Source organism: Manis pentadactyla, chromosome 14 (assembly GCF_030020395.1).
Source record: "Manis pentadactyla isolate mManPen7 chromosome 14, mManPen7.hap1, whole genome shotgun sequence".
Taxonomy (NCBI): domain Eukaryota; kingdom Metazoa; phylum Chordata; class Mammalia; order Pholidota; family Manidae; genus Manis; species Manis pentadactyla.
This window is the reverse complement of record NC_080032.1, coordinates 12840707-12855251: the sequence shown is the minus strand read 5'-3', so window position 1 is coordinate 12855251 and position 14545 is coordinate 12840707. Positions and strand designations below refer to the sequence as shown.

The window sequence follows — 14545 nt, the reverse complement described above, 5'->3', positions numbered from 1 at the left end:
TTTCCCAAGTCCCCTCCTGGGGCGGCTCACTCAGCAGCATCGCCGGCTCTCCTCCTCCCTCGGAGGCTGTGAAGGTCAGCACCAGATGCCTGAGCGCTGGGTCTCAGGCAGCCCGCCTCCTCCTCTGTGTCCTGAGAACACAAGTCCATCTGTCCTTCAGCTGCAGCCTCCCTCCCTGCCCCAACGTGGGTGCAACACACAGTGTATTCAGAGGGTCGCAGCTTATCATCCACCACATTTCTCTTCCTTTAAGAATACAATAGTACCTGTCATTTTAGGTTTTTTCTCTATATATGTTAGAATCCATTGACTCACTCAAAGCTGGACTGCTCTAAAGCCTTTTTCTTAGAGTGTAACTTTTACCTCCTCTGAATATTTGTATGTAAATGAACATGAACATGACCAGGAACTTTTTTAAAAAGAAGGTATTCAGTGGTTTTTGTTCTACAGGGATGTATTACTTATAGTCTGCAAAATCATAAATGATGTATTTAGACAGGATCACCAACTCCTATAATACGAATAGTTAATATCCATGGGCTGCATGTTGTTTTAAGACTTATACTCACATTAACTGACTCACCACCACATTCTCTTATCTCCATGTTATAGATGAGGAAGGAAGGCTCAGAGAGGTTGAGTCACTTGCCCTTGATCACACAGCAGGGAGTGGCAGGGCCAGGAATTAAACCCAGGCTGTCTGAGTCTGGAGCCTATACTCTTTCTTCCTTATTCTTTATACTTGCCTCCCACATTGGGCACATTTTTATGTTCTAAGAACAGTATATATTTGTTGAATTAGTAGCACATGGGAACCTTCCCAAACTCGCCCTGCATTTACTATCTGGGCTGTTTTTTGCCCATGTGAAGGTACCACTGGTCCTGCTTTCTGTCGCTCCCTGTGTGCCTATCTAGCTCCCTGGCCTCAGCATGAGCTCTCTGTTGGCAGCAGCTATGCATCATACCTCTCTTTCACCCTCCTGCACTGCTGTGCTGAACACCCTGTTAAGCGTCCAACTAGAACACATTTGTAGAATGTGTCACCTGAGGTGACTGAAGTGCAATGACCGTAAGTAAGCTAAAGGTTTTGATGACCTCATGCTGGGGAAATAGATAATAGGAAACAATGTTTGGTGTGTCTGTGTGCTCTTTGGAGGCAACCTTGCATCCTCCCATGCCTTTCATCCGGTAGGTCAGGCTGAGTTACTTGGGGGTGTGTCTCCCGGTGGAATCCTTAGGCCGTGCTAACTCTCAGAGAAGGCACCTGTCCTTTGTGCCCCTGTGATGATGCAGTCAGCCCCGTGGAACTGGGAAGTGATGCATTAACAGTTTCAGTGGCATTCTCTCGTGGTTTTCTTCTGTTTGGGAATTGTTTAGCCCTAATTTAAACCTGTTTCCCACAGGCAGAAAATAACTTGATTCTCTTTTAGAAAATTCTGTTTTGTCCAACTCAGTTCACCGAGTTTAGCTTGGTTGGTCCCCTAGACAGGTGGTTAACAGAGGCACGGATACTTTGAGCATTTCAGCCTTGTAAAATTTTCCTGTCCCAAAAATGGTACTCTAGAAAGTAAAAATTTATGATATAAGTGCTGATAGTCTCAATACCAGTAACATATCTGCTTATTGCTATTGGAGTACATTAGCTAGAAAGATTATTTTCCTCCCGTAAGTTGTTCTCATTATCTTTTCTTTCTCCATGGCCTCTGGGTGTTGTTTTAAGTAACAGCTTTATAGAAGCACAATTCACATGTCATACGTTTCACTCATTTAAAGTATACAATTCACTGGTTCTTAGTACATTTACAGAGTTGTGCAGCAATTGCCACTTAATTCCAGAACATTTTAATTACCCCAAAAAGAAATCCCATACCTATTAGTAGTCACACTCCTTTCTCCCCTCTCCACAGCCTCTGGCAACAGCTTATCTACTTTCTGTCCCTTTGGATTTACCTGTTCTGGGCATCACATAAATGTAATCCTTCAATATGTGGTTTCTTGTGACTGGCTTCTTTCACTTTGCATATGTTCATCCAAGGTGTAGCATGAATCAGTCCTTCATTCCTTTCTATGGCTGAACAACATGCCATGGTATGGATACCCCACATTTGGGTTGTTTCTACTTCTTGCCAATATGAATAGTGCTGCTATGAACATTTGTGTTTCAGTGGACATATGTTTCCATTTCTCTTATATTCATAGGAATAGATTTGCTGGTTCATAACCCTATGCTTAACTTTTTGAAGAACTACCAAATTCTTCAAAGTGGCTGCACCATCTTACATTCCCACCAGGAATGAATATGGGTCCTAAATTCTCCACATTCTTACCAACACTACTTGTGGCTATCATTCTATTATAGCCATCTTAATGGCTGTGTAGTGGTATCTCACTGTCATTTTGATTTGCAATTCCCTGATAGCTAATTATCTTAACCATCTTGTCATGTGTTTGTTAACCATTTGTGTATCTTTCTTTGGAGAAATGTCTATTTAGATTCTTTGCCCATTTTTCAATTGGGTTATTCATCCTTTATTATTGAGTTGTATGCATTCTTGATCTGAATAAAAGCCCCTTTTCAAAAATTTCCTCTCATTCTGTGGGTTGTCTTTTCACATTCTTGATGGTGTCTTTTGAAGCACAAAGTTTTAAATTTTAATTGTGATTTTGGTGTCATATCTAAGAATCACTGCCTAACCCAAAGATTTACTCTTGTATTTTCCTGTAAGAGTTTTGTAGTTTTAATTATAAACCCAGCATTTAGGTCTGTGATTCATTTTGAGCTATTTTTTATATGGTATGAGGCAGGGGTCATTATCTTTAATGATGTTTATCTCTCTTTCTGATTGTGGAAGTAATACATGCTTTTTGTAGACATCTGGATAAAACAAAAATGTAAGAGAGAAAAAATGTTTCTCAGGATTCTACAACCAGAGATATATTAACATTTTTTCTGCTTGTCTTCCTGGTCTTTTTTACACTTTTATAATTATGTGTTTATATATACATATTTATATTAACATCATAATATATTTGTAGTAATTGTGTAATTGCAGTATGAGTTATTGATGAGTTATACCACATAGTAAACACACCTGGGTAAGCACCATCCCCATTGAGAACTAGAACAGTACCAGCACTCCAGAAGCCCCACTTTTTCTCTCCCCCAGTCACTACCCTCTCCTTCCTTTCCCATGTATGTAATTTCTTATTCTGCTTTTTTAAGTTTGCTGTAACAAGAGTATTTTCTCATGTCAGTAAAACTTCAGAACTGATTTTTCATAGCTGCATCATATGAGTGTAATGTCCTTGACTCAACCACTCCCATAGTGAATGTCCCCATTTCCAGCCATTAGTTTTCCTAGAAGTCCTGTGAAGCATCATTTCAAGGGATTTGAGACATTAGTAGGGTTGTTCTTCCACTCCAGGTTCACATGCAAACCTATCTGAATAAGGTGATCTGTCTGTCTCTAGACCTGTGATTGCTGCACAGTTTTCAGACAATCTGATTCGTCCATTCCTCATCCACATCATGTCTGTGCCTGCTCTTGTGACCCATCTCACTATCGTGACCCCTGAGGTAAGTGGGTTCTGTGAATTACCCCCAGGTCCATTTTTGCCTTTCTTCTTAGAAATTAGAAAGTAAAATGTTTTCTGTGTTAATTTCCACCTCTTCTCATATTTTTTCTCTGTAGCCACTGCAGACACTCATGTTAGTAGCCCAAAGAAACAGGTTTTCATTTATGTTCATTGTTTTCTTGGCGATTGGTAACACATTTCTCAGCCAGCGGGTAAACAGCAGGTGATGAAGTTCATGTTCTAGCAGGAATGCTTCCTGTCAGTTTCCACTTTAACGGTCTGCAATTGTTTGCAGCGTCTCACTGTTTTAGAATCTCATGACATGCTTCGTAAATTCATCACATTTTTAAGAGATGAAGCTCGATGCCGTGACGTTTGTGAAAGTTTAGAAGGATGCCATACGCTTTGTCTGATGGGTAAGTATCTATTGCTGGGATCTGACTGTGCTCTGGGCAGCAGGAAAAGCCCAGGTGTTTTGCTTTTCACCATTCTGGAGAGCAGGAGCTTTTTTTAGTAACAGTTGGAAACTCTCACAGTGAGACATGTAATCAGATGGACAGTTAAAATAGACGTGTAAAATTGAAAATTACATGGCAAATATATCAACCTGGCAAACTAGTTGAGTGATTGTAAATAAATGTGAAATTTTAGCCCTTAGCTTCCTGGCAGCTAAGGGAAAAATGAAAGTGTGATGAATTGCCCTGGTAATTCCCATTTCAAGAGAGAAGGGAGGTGCGCTGAGTGGAGCTTAGCTCAAAGTAGGGCCTGTGTCATATGTTTAACAACATTTTCATTGTAGATGAAGAAAGGGTTTGTGGATAGAAGCACTTGAGAACAGCAGTGATACATAATTCTCATTGCCTAATAAGAAATTTATCTCAGAAAGAAGAAGGTTCTTGGGCTAAATTTTAAGTGTATATTAAGAGTCCTCACACAGCCATATTAAATAATTGGTGAACATTGAATAACAGTGATTTTCCAGGACATTCAGATATTCTTCAAAAGGTCATTTCTTATGTGGACCCTTGATTTTAAAATCCTAGTGTTAAAATATTAAAGTGTTATGCTAACTAAATATCTAATACCCCTGTGTGCTGGACATTTTACATGTTGTTTCATATAATCCTCACATCAAGAATGGGGATCACTATTCCAGTCTTACAGATGAGGAAACAGATTGTAGAGATGGGTTGAGGGTCACATACCTCGTCTGTGGCAGAGCTAGGATCTGAAGCCAGGTCGGCCTGTTTCTTAGCCCTGCACCACACTGATGGCACTGACAGGTGCTTCTCTGCGTGGAATTTCTTCCTGCACATAGACGTATTTGCTTGAGCCACAGGCAGAGGGCGGCACTGAGGTGGCAAAGCATGCCTGCCCGGGCCCGCGCACTCAGCCTTCTCTCTTTGTAGGCAACCTTCTGCACTTGGGCTCCCTCCGCCCTAGCATGTTGGAGGAGGAGACGGACGGGTTTGTGGGTTTGCTCACCCAGATGCTGGGCTACTGTCAGAAGTATGTGTCCCAGAAGAAATCCAACCTGACGCACTGGCACCCTGTCCTTGGCTGGTTCTCCCAACCCGTGGACTACGGGTGAGTCCCAGGGCAAATTGCTGTCTTTCTTGTCTCCTCCCACCACCTACCCACTCTTTCTTCCAATTTCTGTTGTTTTATTACAAAAATAGTATATATTCATTGTATAAAATATAGATAAGACCTAAAGAAAATCAAACCTACCCCATAATGCTAGTACATAAAGACAACCTGCGTGAGCATCCTTTTGGTCTTTTCCTTAATTGTAAATATCAATCGTTGTTTTTTTTTTTTTCTTTTCACAAAAATGAAATCACATTTTGTATTTCATTCTCATTCAGTAAATTTTGAACACTATCCATTAATATTATCTTTATCACTGTTATTTTTGTGATCACCTAGATTGCCATATTTTAGATATACTAAAATAAAATATGATTTAAAGGGACTAGTAAGTTGCCTCAGATCCTTTTTAAGAGGTGGAACATAAAATATTTAAATTGCAAACTTGAAAATATTAAAAACACAAGGCTAGAAGAGAGATCTAAGTAAGGTGGCAGCACAAGTTTGAAACAAAACATGTAGCCTGGGCTGAGAGGAAGGAGGTGTGGGAGCTCAGGCGGCGGTGGAGCCCAGCTGTTTTCCTGTTCAGACATCTGCCTGGAACCCGGGGGACATCCTTGCCAGGTGCCCTTGAAGCAAAAAAGTCAGGGCCAGGGAAGGCAATCCCCGGATTTTCTCCCTTTTCCTCCTACCTGAGTGACATCCAATGAAAAAGACTGCCAGCTGATGACCTGCCCCAGTGTGACACCCTAGCCCGAGGAGAGCAGAGCAGGAGGGATGCTGGGAGGCGGGTGGAGCAGGGAGCACAACAGTGGGCAGCCTGGTCTCAGCTCCCCTGCTCCTCCAAGGGGCCTTGGACAAGTCGCTTTACCCCGCTGTCCTCATCTGAAACTTGGGGATAATTGTCGCAGTGCCTCTGACAGGGTTGTCTCATAGGACTGAATGAGACCATGTATGTAAAGGGGCTGTTACCACGGTGATGCTGGAAGATGGGAGCCTTTACAGTGTCTCAAGCGGCTCTCAGGAGTGTGAGTCTGACACTGGGGGTGCAGCGTGGAGTGGAGAAAGGAGCACCCGAAGGCAGGGGTCTCACAGGAGGCTTGTGAGTCAAGATCTGTGGGTCAGGCCTGCAGGCTGGCTGTGAAGAAGAGGACAGCACAGCGTACATCAGATAGCTTTTGTCCACCAGGTAGTAAATGAGATAGAATTAGGATGAAGAACAGATAGAGAGTGTCTGGGAGGTGACGGACATGTGGGGCCTGGGGACCTGGGGAGAGCAGCAATGGTGTTGGACACACAGGAATCCTGGGTGGAGCGACAGAGAAGATAAGGAGGTCAATGCCTTACACATCTAGACCCTTGATGGCAATTTATGGATCCCACTTTCCTTTAATATCATTGTATTTGCCATGCTGAGTGGCAGGCCCTAGCTACCCCTCCATGTGGAAGGCCATTAGGGAGCTGAGTGGCCTTCCCTAGGCATCCATCAGGAAAAACTGACATGCCTGCTCTCTCGCTCTCCCCCAGCCTTAATGAGTCAATGCCCTTGGTCACCAGACAGCTGCAGTTCCTCTGGGGGGTGCCTCTGATCCGAATCTTCTTCAGTGACATCCTGAGCAAGAAGCTGCTAGAGAACCAGGAGCCAGCCCCCGTGCAGCCGGCACCCCCGCAGAACGTGCTTCCCATGAAGAGTGAGTGGCTAGAACAGGCCTGACCCCCGTGGCTCTGCTTGGCCCAAGTGCAGCTCCTGATTGTTCATGTGCTATCTCCTCTCTGTTTGTGTGATACTCTGACTTCTCCCATGAAGATGGTAAGACTATTTAAGTCAAGTTTACATTTACCAAAACAGGAAATCCTCAGGAATAGAAAACAAGCACAGAGAAATATAAGTAGGTGAACAAGATCAAGGTTATGTATAGGGAAGAATGTCCGCAGATAGATGAGGCCTGCTCTGGTCATCTCTGAACTTCATTTGGCTCTGAATTTCTAGTAGCCAGAAGGAAAAGGGATTTGTTGACCTTGTCATCCTCCTCATTAATGGGAAGGATGGAGACCTACTCCTTTAGGGGAAGTAGAGCTTTTTCTGAGTTCCTAATCATAAAAGAAATCTCCCAGATGGGGCTTCTTATATAGGGGACACCGGGTCATTGCCCGGCTACCACCTCAGCAGTGTCCCTATTGCAGAGTCAGTCACAGGTCCCACAGAAAGGTTCCTTGTTGCTTACTCTGGTAAAGGTTAAGGAAATGCCCCTAGTACATACTTCGTGGAGTACTGCCCGTGGCAGATTTCCAGGTCGGAGGGGCTTTTCTTCTGCCACCTAGTATGTTGCAAAGCTCTGTCTTATAGCCGTTAGTGATCACAGGCTCAGTGTAACTTCAGCAGGATATAAATGGGAAGGTCTAAAACTCAGGTTGAGTATAAACCAAACCGAATATCGGTACCGGAGGTTGATAACCCCTGCTTCCCTCTAAAAGCACAGAAAATTGGGAATCATCCAGGCCCCCACCTTTTCCCCTCTTCCCCTAATACAGTCCTTGGAACTTTTACCTTTGTGGGTTCTGAAGTTAAGTGGTGCAGCAAAAGACTGCCCTGTGAGACTTGAATATGACTAGCTGCTTCTGAGTAATTTTTTGATATTTCGAAGAAGTCTTTGGGTTCCCCTAAAAACCTGTTTTTCATGCTTTTCTAAGTTATCCCAAAGAGATAACTTATAATCATCTTGACTTGAATCAAAGCAGGAGTCCCACTGTCTGGTACTGACTGTAAATTGGGAGCTTTATTAAAATGCTCTTTGCAGGGTGGAATCTGGCAGATGGCTGAACTTCTGCTCACACTTTCTTCTCTCCACACCAGATCTCCTAAAGCGTGCGTTTCAGAAGTCTGCATCAGTTCGGAATATACTCAGGCCTGTTGGGGGTAAACGTGTTGACTCTGCAGAGGTGCAGAAAGTTTGCAACATCTGTGTCCTCTACCAGACCTCGCTGACAACTCTAACCCAGATCCGGCTGCAGATACTCACAGGTTTGGAGCCTGAGGCTTCTTCCATCTTTCACATTTGGCAGACAGTTTTTCTTAGAAAAAGTTGATTTTCTTCTGGCTTCCTTGACTCAGACAGTAGATTTTGAAGAAGGGTGTTTTTGAGTTGTGCTTCTTAGAGGTTGGCACACCTCAGTTAGGTAGCTCAAACTAACCCCAGGCCTTGCACTGCCAGTTAGTTCCTGTGCCCTGGCCCTTATTTTCATTATGAAGTACAATTTGCTTTTCAAAAGCTACTATGTTTCTAAATGGAAAACTAGAAAAGACAAGGAAGCAGAAAAAAGAAAACTTAGACCACTCTTAATCCCACAATCCACAGATACCCACCTGTGCCTGAGGGTATATATATATATATATAGATAGATTGATATACAGTTTTATCCTTCCCTTTCCATTAATCACTTTAGAAGCATTTCATCCTGTTAAAAACTCCTCAGAAACCTCATTTGTATTGGTTGCACGATAGCCGCATGGATATGCCCGCCATTTTCATTTTTAGCTGAGCAAGGAGGAAAGCGCCTCTGATCACAGAACTCTGGTGTCAGGGGCTCTAAGTTGCAGAGCAGGAGTTGTTAGTGTGAAATGGTATTAAGAGGACAGGTCTATAAGCCATAAAGCTGTTTACTACATAAAGGAGTAACTTCTTTGTTGCCTTTCACATTTTTTTATTAAGGTATTGTTGATATACAATCTTACGAAGGTTTCACATGAGCAACATTGTGGTTATTATCAAGTCCCCCCCCACACACCCCAATGTAGTCACTGTCCATCAGCATAGTAAGATGCTATGGAGACACTACCTGTCTTCTCTGAACCTTTCACATTTTTTAAAGATCCTAAATTGCCATTTCTTGTCTCTTTCCCATTTATTTATTCATCTTCAATCATTTATAGAGCACCTGTGTATGCTAGGCACTGAGGATACAGAGGTGGATAAGGCAGCCAAGATGGCTGTTCCCAAAAGGATTATATTCTAGGGGTGGGGAGACCAGTCGTAAGCAAGGGAAACATATATGTAATGTAATGATGGGCGCCGTAACAAGGGAAATAATGAGGGGCAGTGATGGCTTGGACTAGAGCAGGTGCTGCAGCCTCAGCATTGTTGACATTCTAGGCCAGATAATTCATTGTGGAAGCTGTCTATGCATTGCAAGGTGTTTCACAGCCCCGCAGATGCCAGGAGCACCTTTCCCTGAGTTGTGACAACCACATATGTCTCTAAAGGTTGCCAAATGTCCCTTGGGGGCAAAATCACCCCTGGTTGAGAACCACTGGACTGGTGCAGTGATGGGCGTGGAAACGGGAGGAGTTCTGATACGTTTTAGAGGTTGTGTCTACAGGTCTTACTCGTAGATTGGATTTGTGGGAGTGAAAACTAAAGGTTTCAGAGATAATGCCAGATGTGTGCTGACATTTACTGAGCTGGGGATGACCATCTCGGGTTGGGAGGTGGAGAATTCTGTTTGGCTGTGGTGACTGTAAGGTGCCTGCCAGACTTGCAGGCTGATGCGTGTACTCATGAGTAAGGGGATGGTATGTAAGTCCTGGGCCTAGGGCACATTCCCCAGGAAAGTGCAGAAGGGGAAGAGAAGGGGCACCCTAGCACTCAAGGTGAGGGTTTGAGAAGCACATTGAGTGAGATAATTTTGAGGTTATGGCTTGTGTTCAGTTTTTTAAAGGGACCACAAATTTAAGCATTTCCCCCTCCCTTGTCCTAATGAGAGAATCCAAAAAGAAGTTTTTGGCTCCCTTCTATCTAAGTTGCCCCAGTGCAGCCCCCCTTGAATCCATGTAGGATGCTTAAATGAGTATCTTCATCCACACCCTGATGCCCATCCACAGAATGTGAAGGCAGTTGCTTTCCTTTGTTCAGTGAGAGTATATCTGTGATTGCCACAATATAACTACTTGTTCTTTTATTTTTAACTACTCTTAAATTGTGAGCTTTCTGCATTTTCTGATCACATCCTGCCAGGCTCGAATCTGTGGGGTCAAACCTTTAGGGATAATGACTAAATGGACATTACATTGGTCTCCTTTACAGTTCCTTCAGCTCACCCTCTAAGCATCCATAGTTGATTGAGTCTGCTGTCCTATCTCCGCTCCTGCCCCAGGCTAATCTATCTTCCCCAAACAGTTCTTTGCTCCAAGTTAAGTAATTCAGAGTGTCCTATAAAATGAGAGATAGTAGAAGAACTCAAATGTAAGCTAAAATATGAGGAATAATTGGAAGACGCACCTTACTATATATTCATGACACATGGAACTTCAGAGGCAGACTTTCTAAGTCATTAGACTTAAAATATAATGGTAATGTAGCCTGTGTGTCTGAGGCCTTATAGCCATCAGGAGGCCTACTTAAAATATCCTGTTTCACCCAAGGTTAAACTTTTGTATAACCCTTCAGAGTATCTCTGCCACAGTCATTCAATGCTTTTCTGTTTTTCACAGAGATAGAATAATAGAAGTAGATGAGAGGAAAGCTTTGCTAATGTGGGTGAGCCTGCAAGATGTTTAAAACAGGGTTAGCAAACTACAGCCTGTGGGCCACACCACCACTTGGTTTTGTAAATAAAGTTTTGTTGGAACACAGCCACATTCATTCATTTAAGTATTTATGACTGCTTTCATGCTAAGAAGGTAGCATTTGGTAGTTGTGACAGTGTCAGGCACATAAAGCCTAAAAATATTTATTCTTAGGTCCTTTCCAGAAAAAAATCGCTGATCCCTGATTTAAAACATAAGCACTAAGTCACACAGATTGGGTTTCTGTTCTTGGCTTTGACACTTATTGGCTCTGTGATTTGGGACCAATTACTTAACCTCTCTGTGCATCAGTTTTTTCCCTTATAAAGTGGAGAGAATGGTGGATTTCATAAGGTAGGAAGGAGATAATACATGCAAAGTACTTGGAATGGTATCTGGAACACAGAAAAGCACCCATTAAATGTTAGCCATTATTATTCTTATGGTGATCATGGTTTTCTTAATAATTGCACCTTCTTTCTCTCACACACATTAAATGTCCACTAGCAGGTTTCAGTGTTTTGTTTTCCAGATGGATAGGAGAAATAATGGACCAGATGGAGCCCCCTCCTGAAGCTTGGGTTTCTCTATCATTTTCCAGGTCTCACTTACCTTGATGACCTGCTGCCCAAACTGTGGGCATTTATCTGTGAGCTGGGGCCCCACGGAGGGTTAAAGCTCTTCTTGGAATGCCTCAACAATGACACTGAAGAGTCCAAGCAGCTCTTGGCCATGCTGATGCTGTTCTGTGACTGTTCCCGGCATCTCATCACGTAGGTTGACTGCTGTTGGGCTGAATTCCTTTGCTAGAATGCGGAGACCAAATTACAATGTCAGCAAGAAGCAGTTGCTGATGGAATTACTGCAAGTGTTCAGACCTATGTGGCAGAGGCATTAGAAGAGTTAGAGAAGAAGACATTTACAGAGTGGGTGGCATATAGTTGGAGTTAAGCAGTTGTTCCTATCCTTCCAGGAGAACTGGGTCAGTTTGACGGAGAGTGGGCTTTGGGGGTCTCCTGAAGCTAGGTTCAAACCATACATTGGCCATTTACTCGCTGTGCTAGTAGTTCACCGGAAGATTCCAGAGCCAGAAAGCCAGGGTCCAAATCCTGGGTCAGCCACTCACTGAGACACCGTGGGCAAGAGGGCAAGGGGCTCTGCCTGAGCCTTGTCTGTGGGTGGGAATAACAGCACCTGTCCTTGGCCGTGTGTAGGGATTAGACAAGATACGGCACACAAAGTGCTTAGCACAGTTCTGGCGCAGAGGGAGCATTCGGTAGGTGTTGGCAGTTACTGCCAAGCTGACTCTGGGCAAGTTGCTTAACCTCTCTGAGCCTCAGTTTCCTCATTACTAGAGTGGTGATAATATTACCCATCTGATAGGGAGTAAATAAGGAAAGGAATGTCAAGTACTTAGTACAGTGCCTGGCACAGAGGGAGAAATTAACAAATGTTAGTTCCATTCAGTTCCTTTGTTTTTTAAGGTTATGTATCTACTTGTATATTAATATTCTTTAAATTCCATGTTTTCCCAAAAGTTCGGTGAAGAATTATAAGATAGAGTGGACCTCAGGCACTATCTTTAGGACAGAAGACATGGACAGGAGGGGTCAGGGACATGTAGGTGGCAAATTGAGTAAGAATCGTGAAGGAAGGGGCTCGATGAATATTTGGAGGTGAGAGCAGGGGTCTGTAGGGCTGGTGAAGGCACCCCGAATTGCTGGGTCAAGGGGGATCCGAGAACAACTCTAAAGGAAGTGAACAGTTTTAGGAAGTTTTATGATTGAGCTCTATCTTAAATGGTCCATTTATTTATATCTTTTTTCAGATATTTAATCATTTACTTGTAAGTACTATCATAGATGCAGAATAAGCTTCCACAGCTTTCCTCAGTGGATACAGACTCTCAGTCAAGATTCCTTGATACTTAGGTTTGAATAAAGCATGAATTCAGGCATAAATTAAGAAAATGTAGCAGTCAGATCCTTAAGAATAAGAAAAGTATAGAGTAGAACTTATTATTGTCATCTTTCTCAATTGTGCTTTTTAACTTTTTACTATGGACAATTTGAAATAAACAGGAAGTAGAATAGTGTAATAAACCCTCATGCCCATCACCAGCTTCAGCAGTTACCAACTCATGGCCAGTTTTCCTTCATCTGCACCCCACCTCCCCACTCTCCTCTCCCAGGTCATTTTGAAGCCAGTCCTTGATGTCACATCATTTTATCTGTAAATTTTATCTAAAAGATAGAGCTTGTTTCTTAACCTTTTTATATCTACTAAGAGGTACAGATCTCATCATTTTTTTCTCCATTCCTCAGTGGGAAATTATGAATAATTTTCTGTCTGATGTAGGATTCTTGATGACATTGAAGTTTATGAAGAACAAATTTCATTCAAACTGGAAGAGCTGGTCACCATCTCCTCTTTTCTGAATTCCTTTGTGTTTAAGATGATCTGGGATGGAATTGTAGGTAAGGTAAAGATGTCAGCCATTGTTTTAATTGCTATTCACAGGGAGGACACCATCTGTAACAGCAACTGATTCTTAGCTTTATTATCAAAGTTAATTGAAAATGTGTATTTATTCACCTAATTGGAAGTTTTTTTTCTTCACTCTCTACTCGTGACCACTTAAATAACAGTGTGGTTATGGAAGTTCTCTCCCAGGTGGAGATAACTTCCCAGTGGATGTATTCTCCCAGGTGGATGTAAATCTTCAGGATTTACATGCATGTGTGAAGGATTATTAGTGATGATTAACTTTTCCCTGAATCTTTTTTTTATTATTTGAGTTGATTTCCATGAAAATAAGATAAGTGCCAAGTCACATTCAAATTAGCGTTCACCTTCTGAACTGTTTCCAGTTGTTCAGTACAAAGCCCTTAGATTAAAAAGGGCTTTGTATTCTGATGACTCAGTAGTGGGATGAGTGGGAATGATTGTGTCTTAAAGATCCTTGGGTCCTGCAGACACTTAGAACACACCCAGAGTGCCTCTTAATTCCACTGGTTCCATGTAAAACAGAGTGAGGGAGAGGAAGGTCTTGGTGGGACTTGATGACCGGAGGAGGCAGAGGCTGTCCTCCCTGCTTTCGCCAGTCCTCATCCGACCTGTGAATGTGACTCCTTGTTTGTTTACCCCACAGAGAATGCCAAGGGCGAGACCTTGGAGCTGTTCCAGTCCGTCCATGGGTGGCTGATGGTGCTGTATGAGCGGGACTGCCGGCGGCGCTTCGCCCCCGAGGACCACTGGCTGCGAAAGTGAGGGCCGGGGTGGGAAAGGGGGTCCACGGAGCCAGAGTCCCTTCCATCACACTGCTGAGTTGCCCAGGTGCTCAGAGAGCACCTGTGTGCTCCTCTCCTTCGTCCCTGGTCTGCATTGGGAGGGCTGCTGTTCCCGTGAAGCACCTGTTAGGACAGGTCACCTGGCCGCCGGGCTCACACTGAAGAGGGTTAGAGCTCAGTCATGGTGACACAGCCAGATCCCATTTAGCAAATGTTTCTTATCCAAACTGGAAAGAAAAGTTCTTTGAGCTGATTTGTGCAACAGGATATGAGAGCTAAATGGAAGTTTTTGTCAAAAGATTTAGTATAAAAACTAGGTTTTTTGAGGGGGTGTGGTGGAACTCCTCTTGCAATAAATAACTAAACAGAAGATCATGTCTGAATTTTTTTTATCAATGACATGTCAACTCTTATGTAATTCTAGAGCAAGAACTGGCAAACTTTTTCTGTAATGGGCTAGATGGTAAATATTTTAGGCTTTGCAGACCAGATAATCCCTGTCACAGCTGCTCAAGTCTGCTACTGT

At 43.0% G+C, this 14545-nt stretch overlaps 1 protein-coding gene across 17 annotated transcripts in view; it reads left to right on the top strand.

Annotated features, from left to right (window-relative positions):
• UBE3B (ubiquitin protein ligase E3B) overlaps nucleotides 1-14545 on the top strand; it is a 49623-nt gene that overhangs the window by 12375 nt on the left and 22703 nt on the right. For 16 of the 17 annotated variants that reach the window (XR_008993797.1, XM_036904015.2, XM_057491993.1 and 13 more), the window contains 8 exons: nucleotides 3472-3577; nucleotides 3872-3992; nucleotides 4986-5163; nucleotides 6694-6857; nucleotides 8021-8188; nucleotides 11331-11502; nucleotides 13088-13206; nucleotides 13881-13995. Coding sequence is in view for 16 of the 17 variants with exons in the window: in XM_036904015.2 (XP_036759910.2) it covers nucleotides 3472-3577; nucleotides 3872-3992; nucleotides 4986-5163; nucleotides 6694-6857; nucleotides 8021-8188; nucleotides 11331-11502; nucleotides 13088-13206; nucleotides 13881-13995 (1143 nt within the window). In the remaining variant the exon portion in view is untranslated. The remainder of the gene's footprint in view (nucleotides 1-3471; nucleotides 3578-3871; nucleotides 3993-4985; nucleotides 5164-6693; nucleotides 6858-8020; nucleotides 8189-11330; nucleotides 11503-13087; nucleotides 13207-13880; nucleotides 13996-14545) is intronic. The other variant, XM_057491999.1, reaches the window with a different exon arrangement.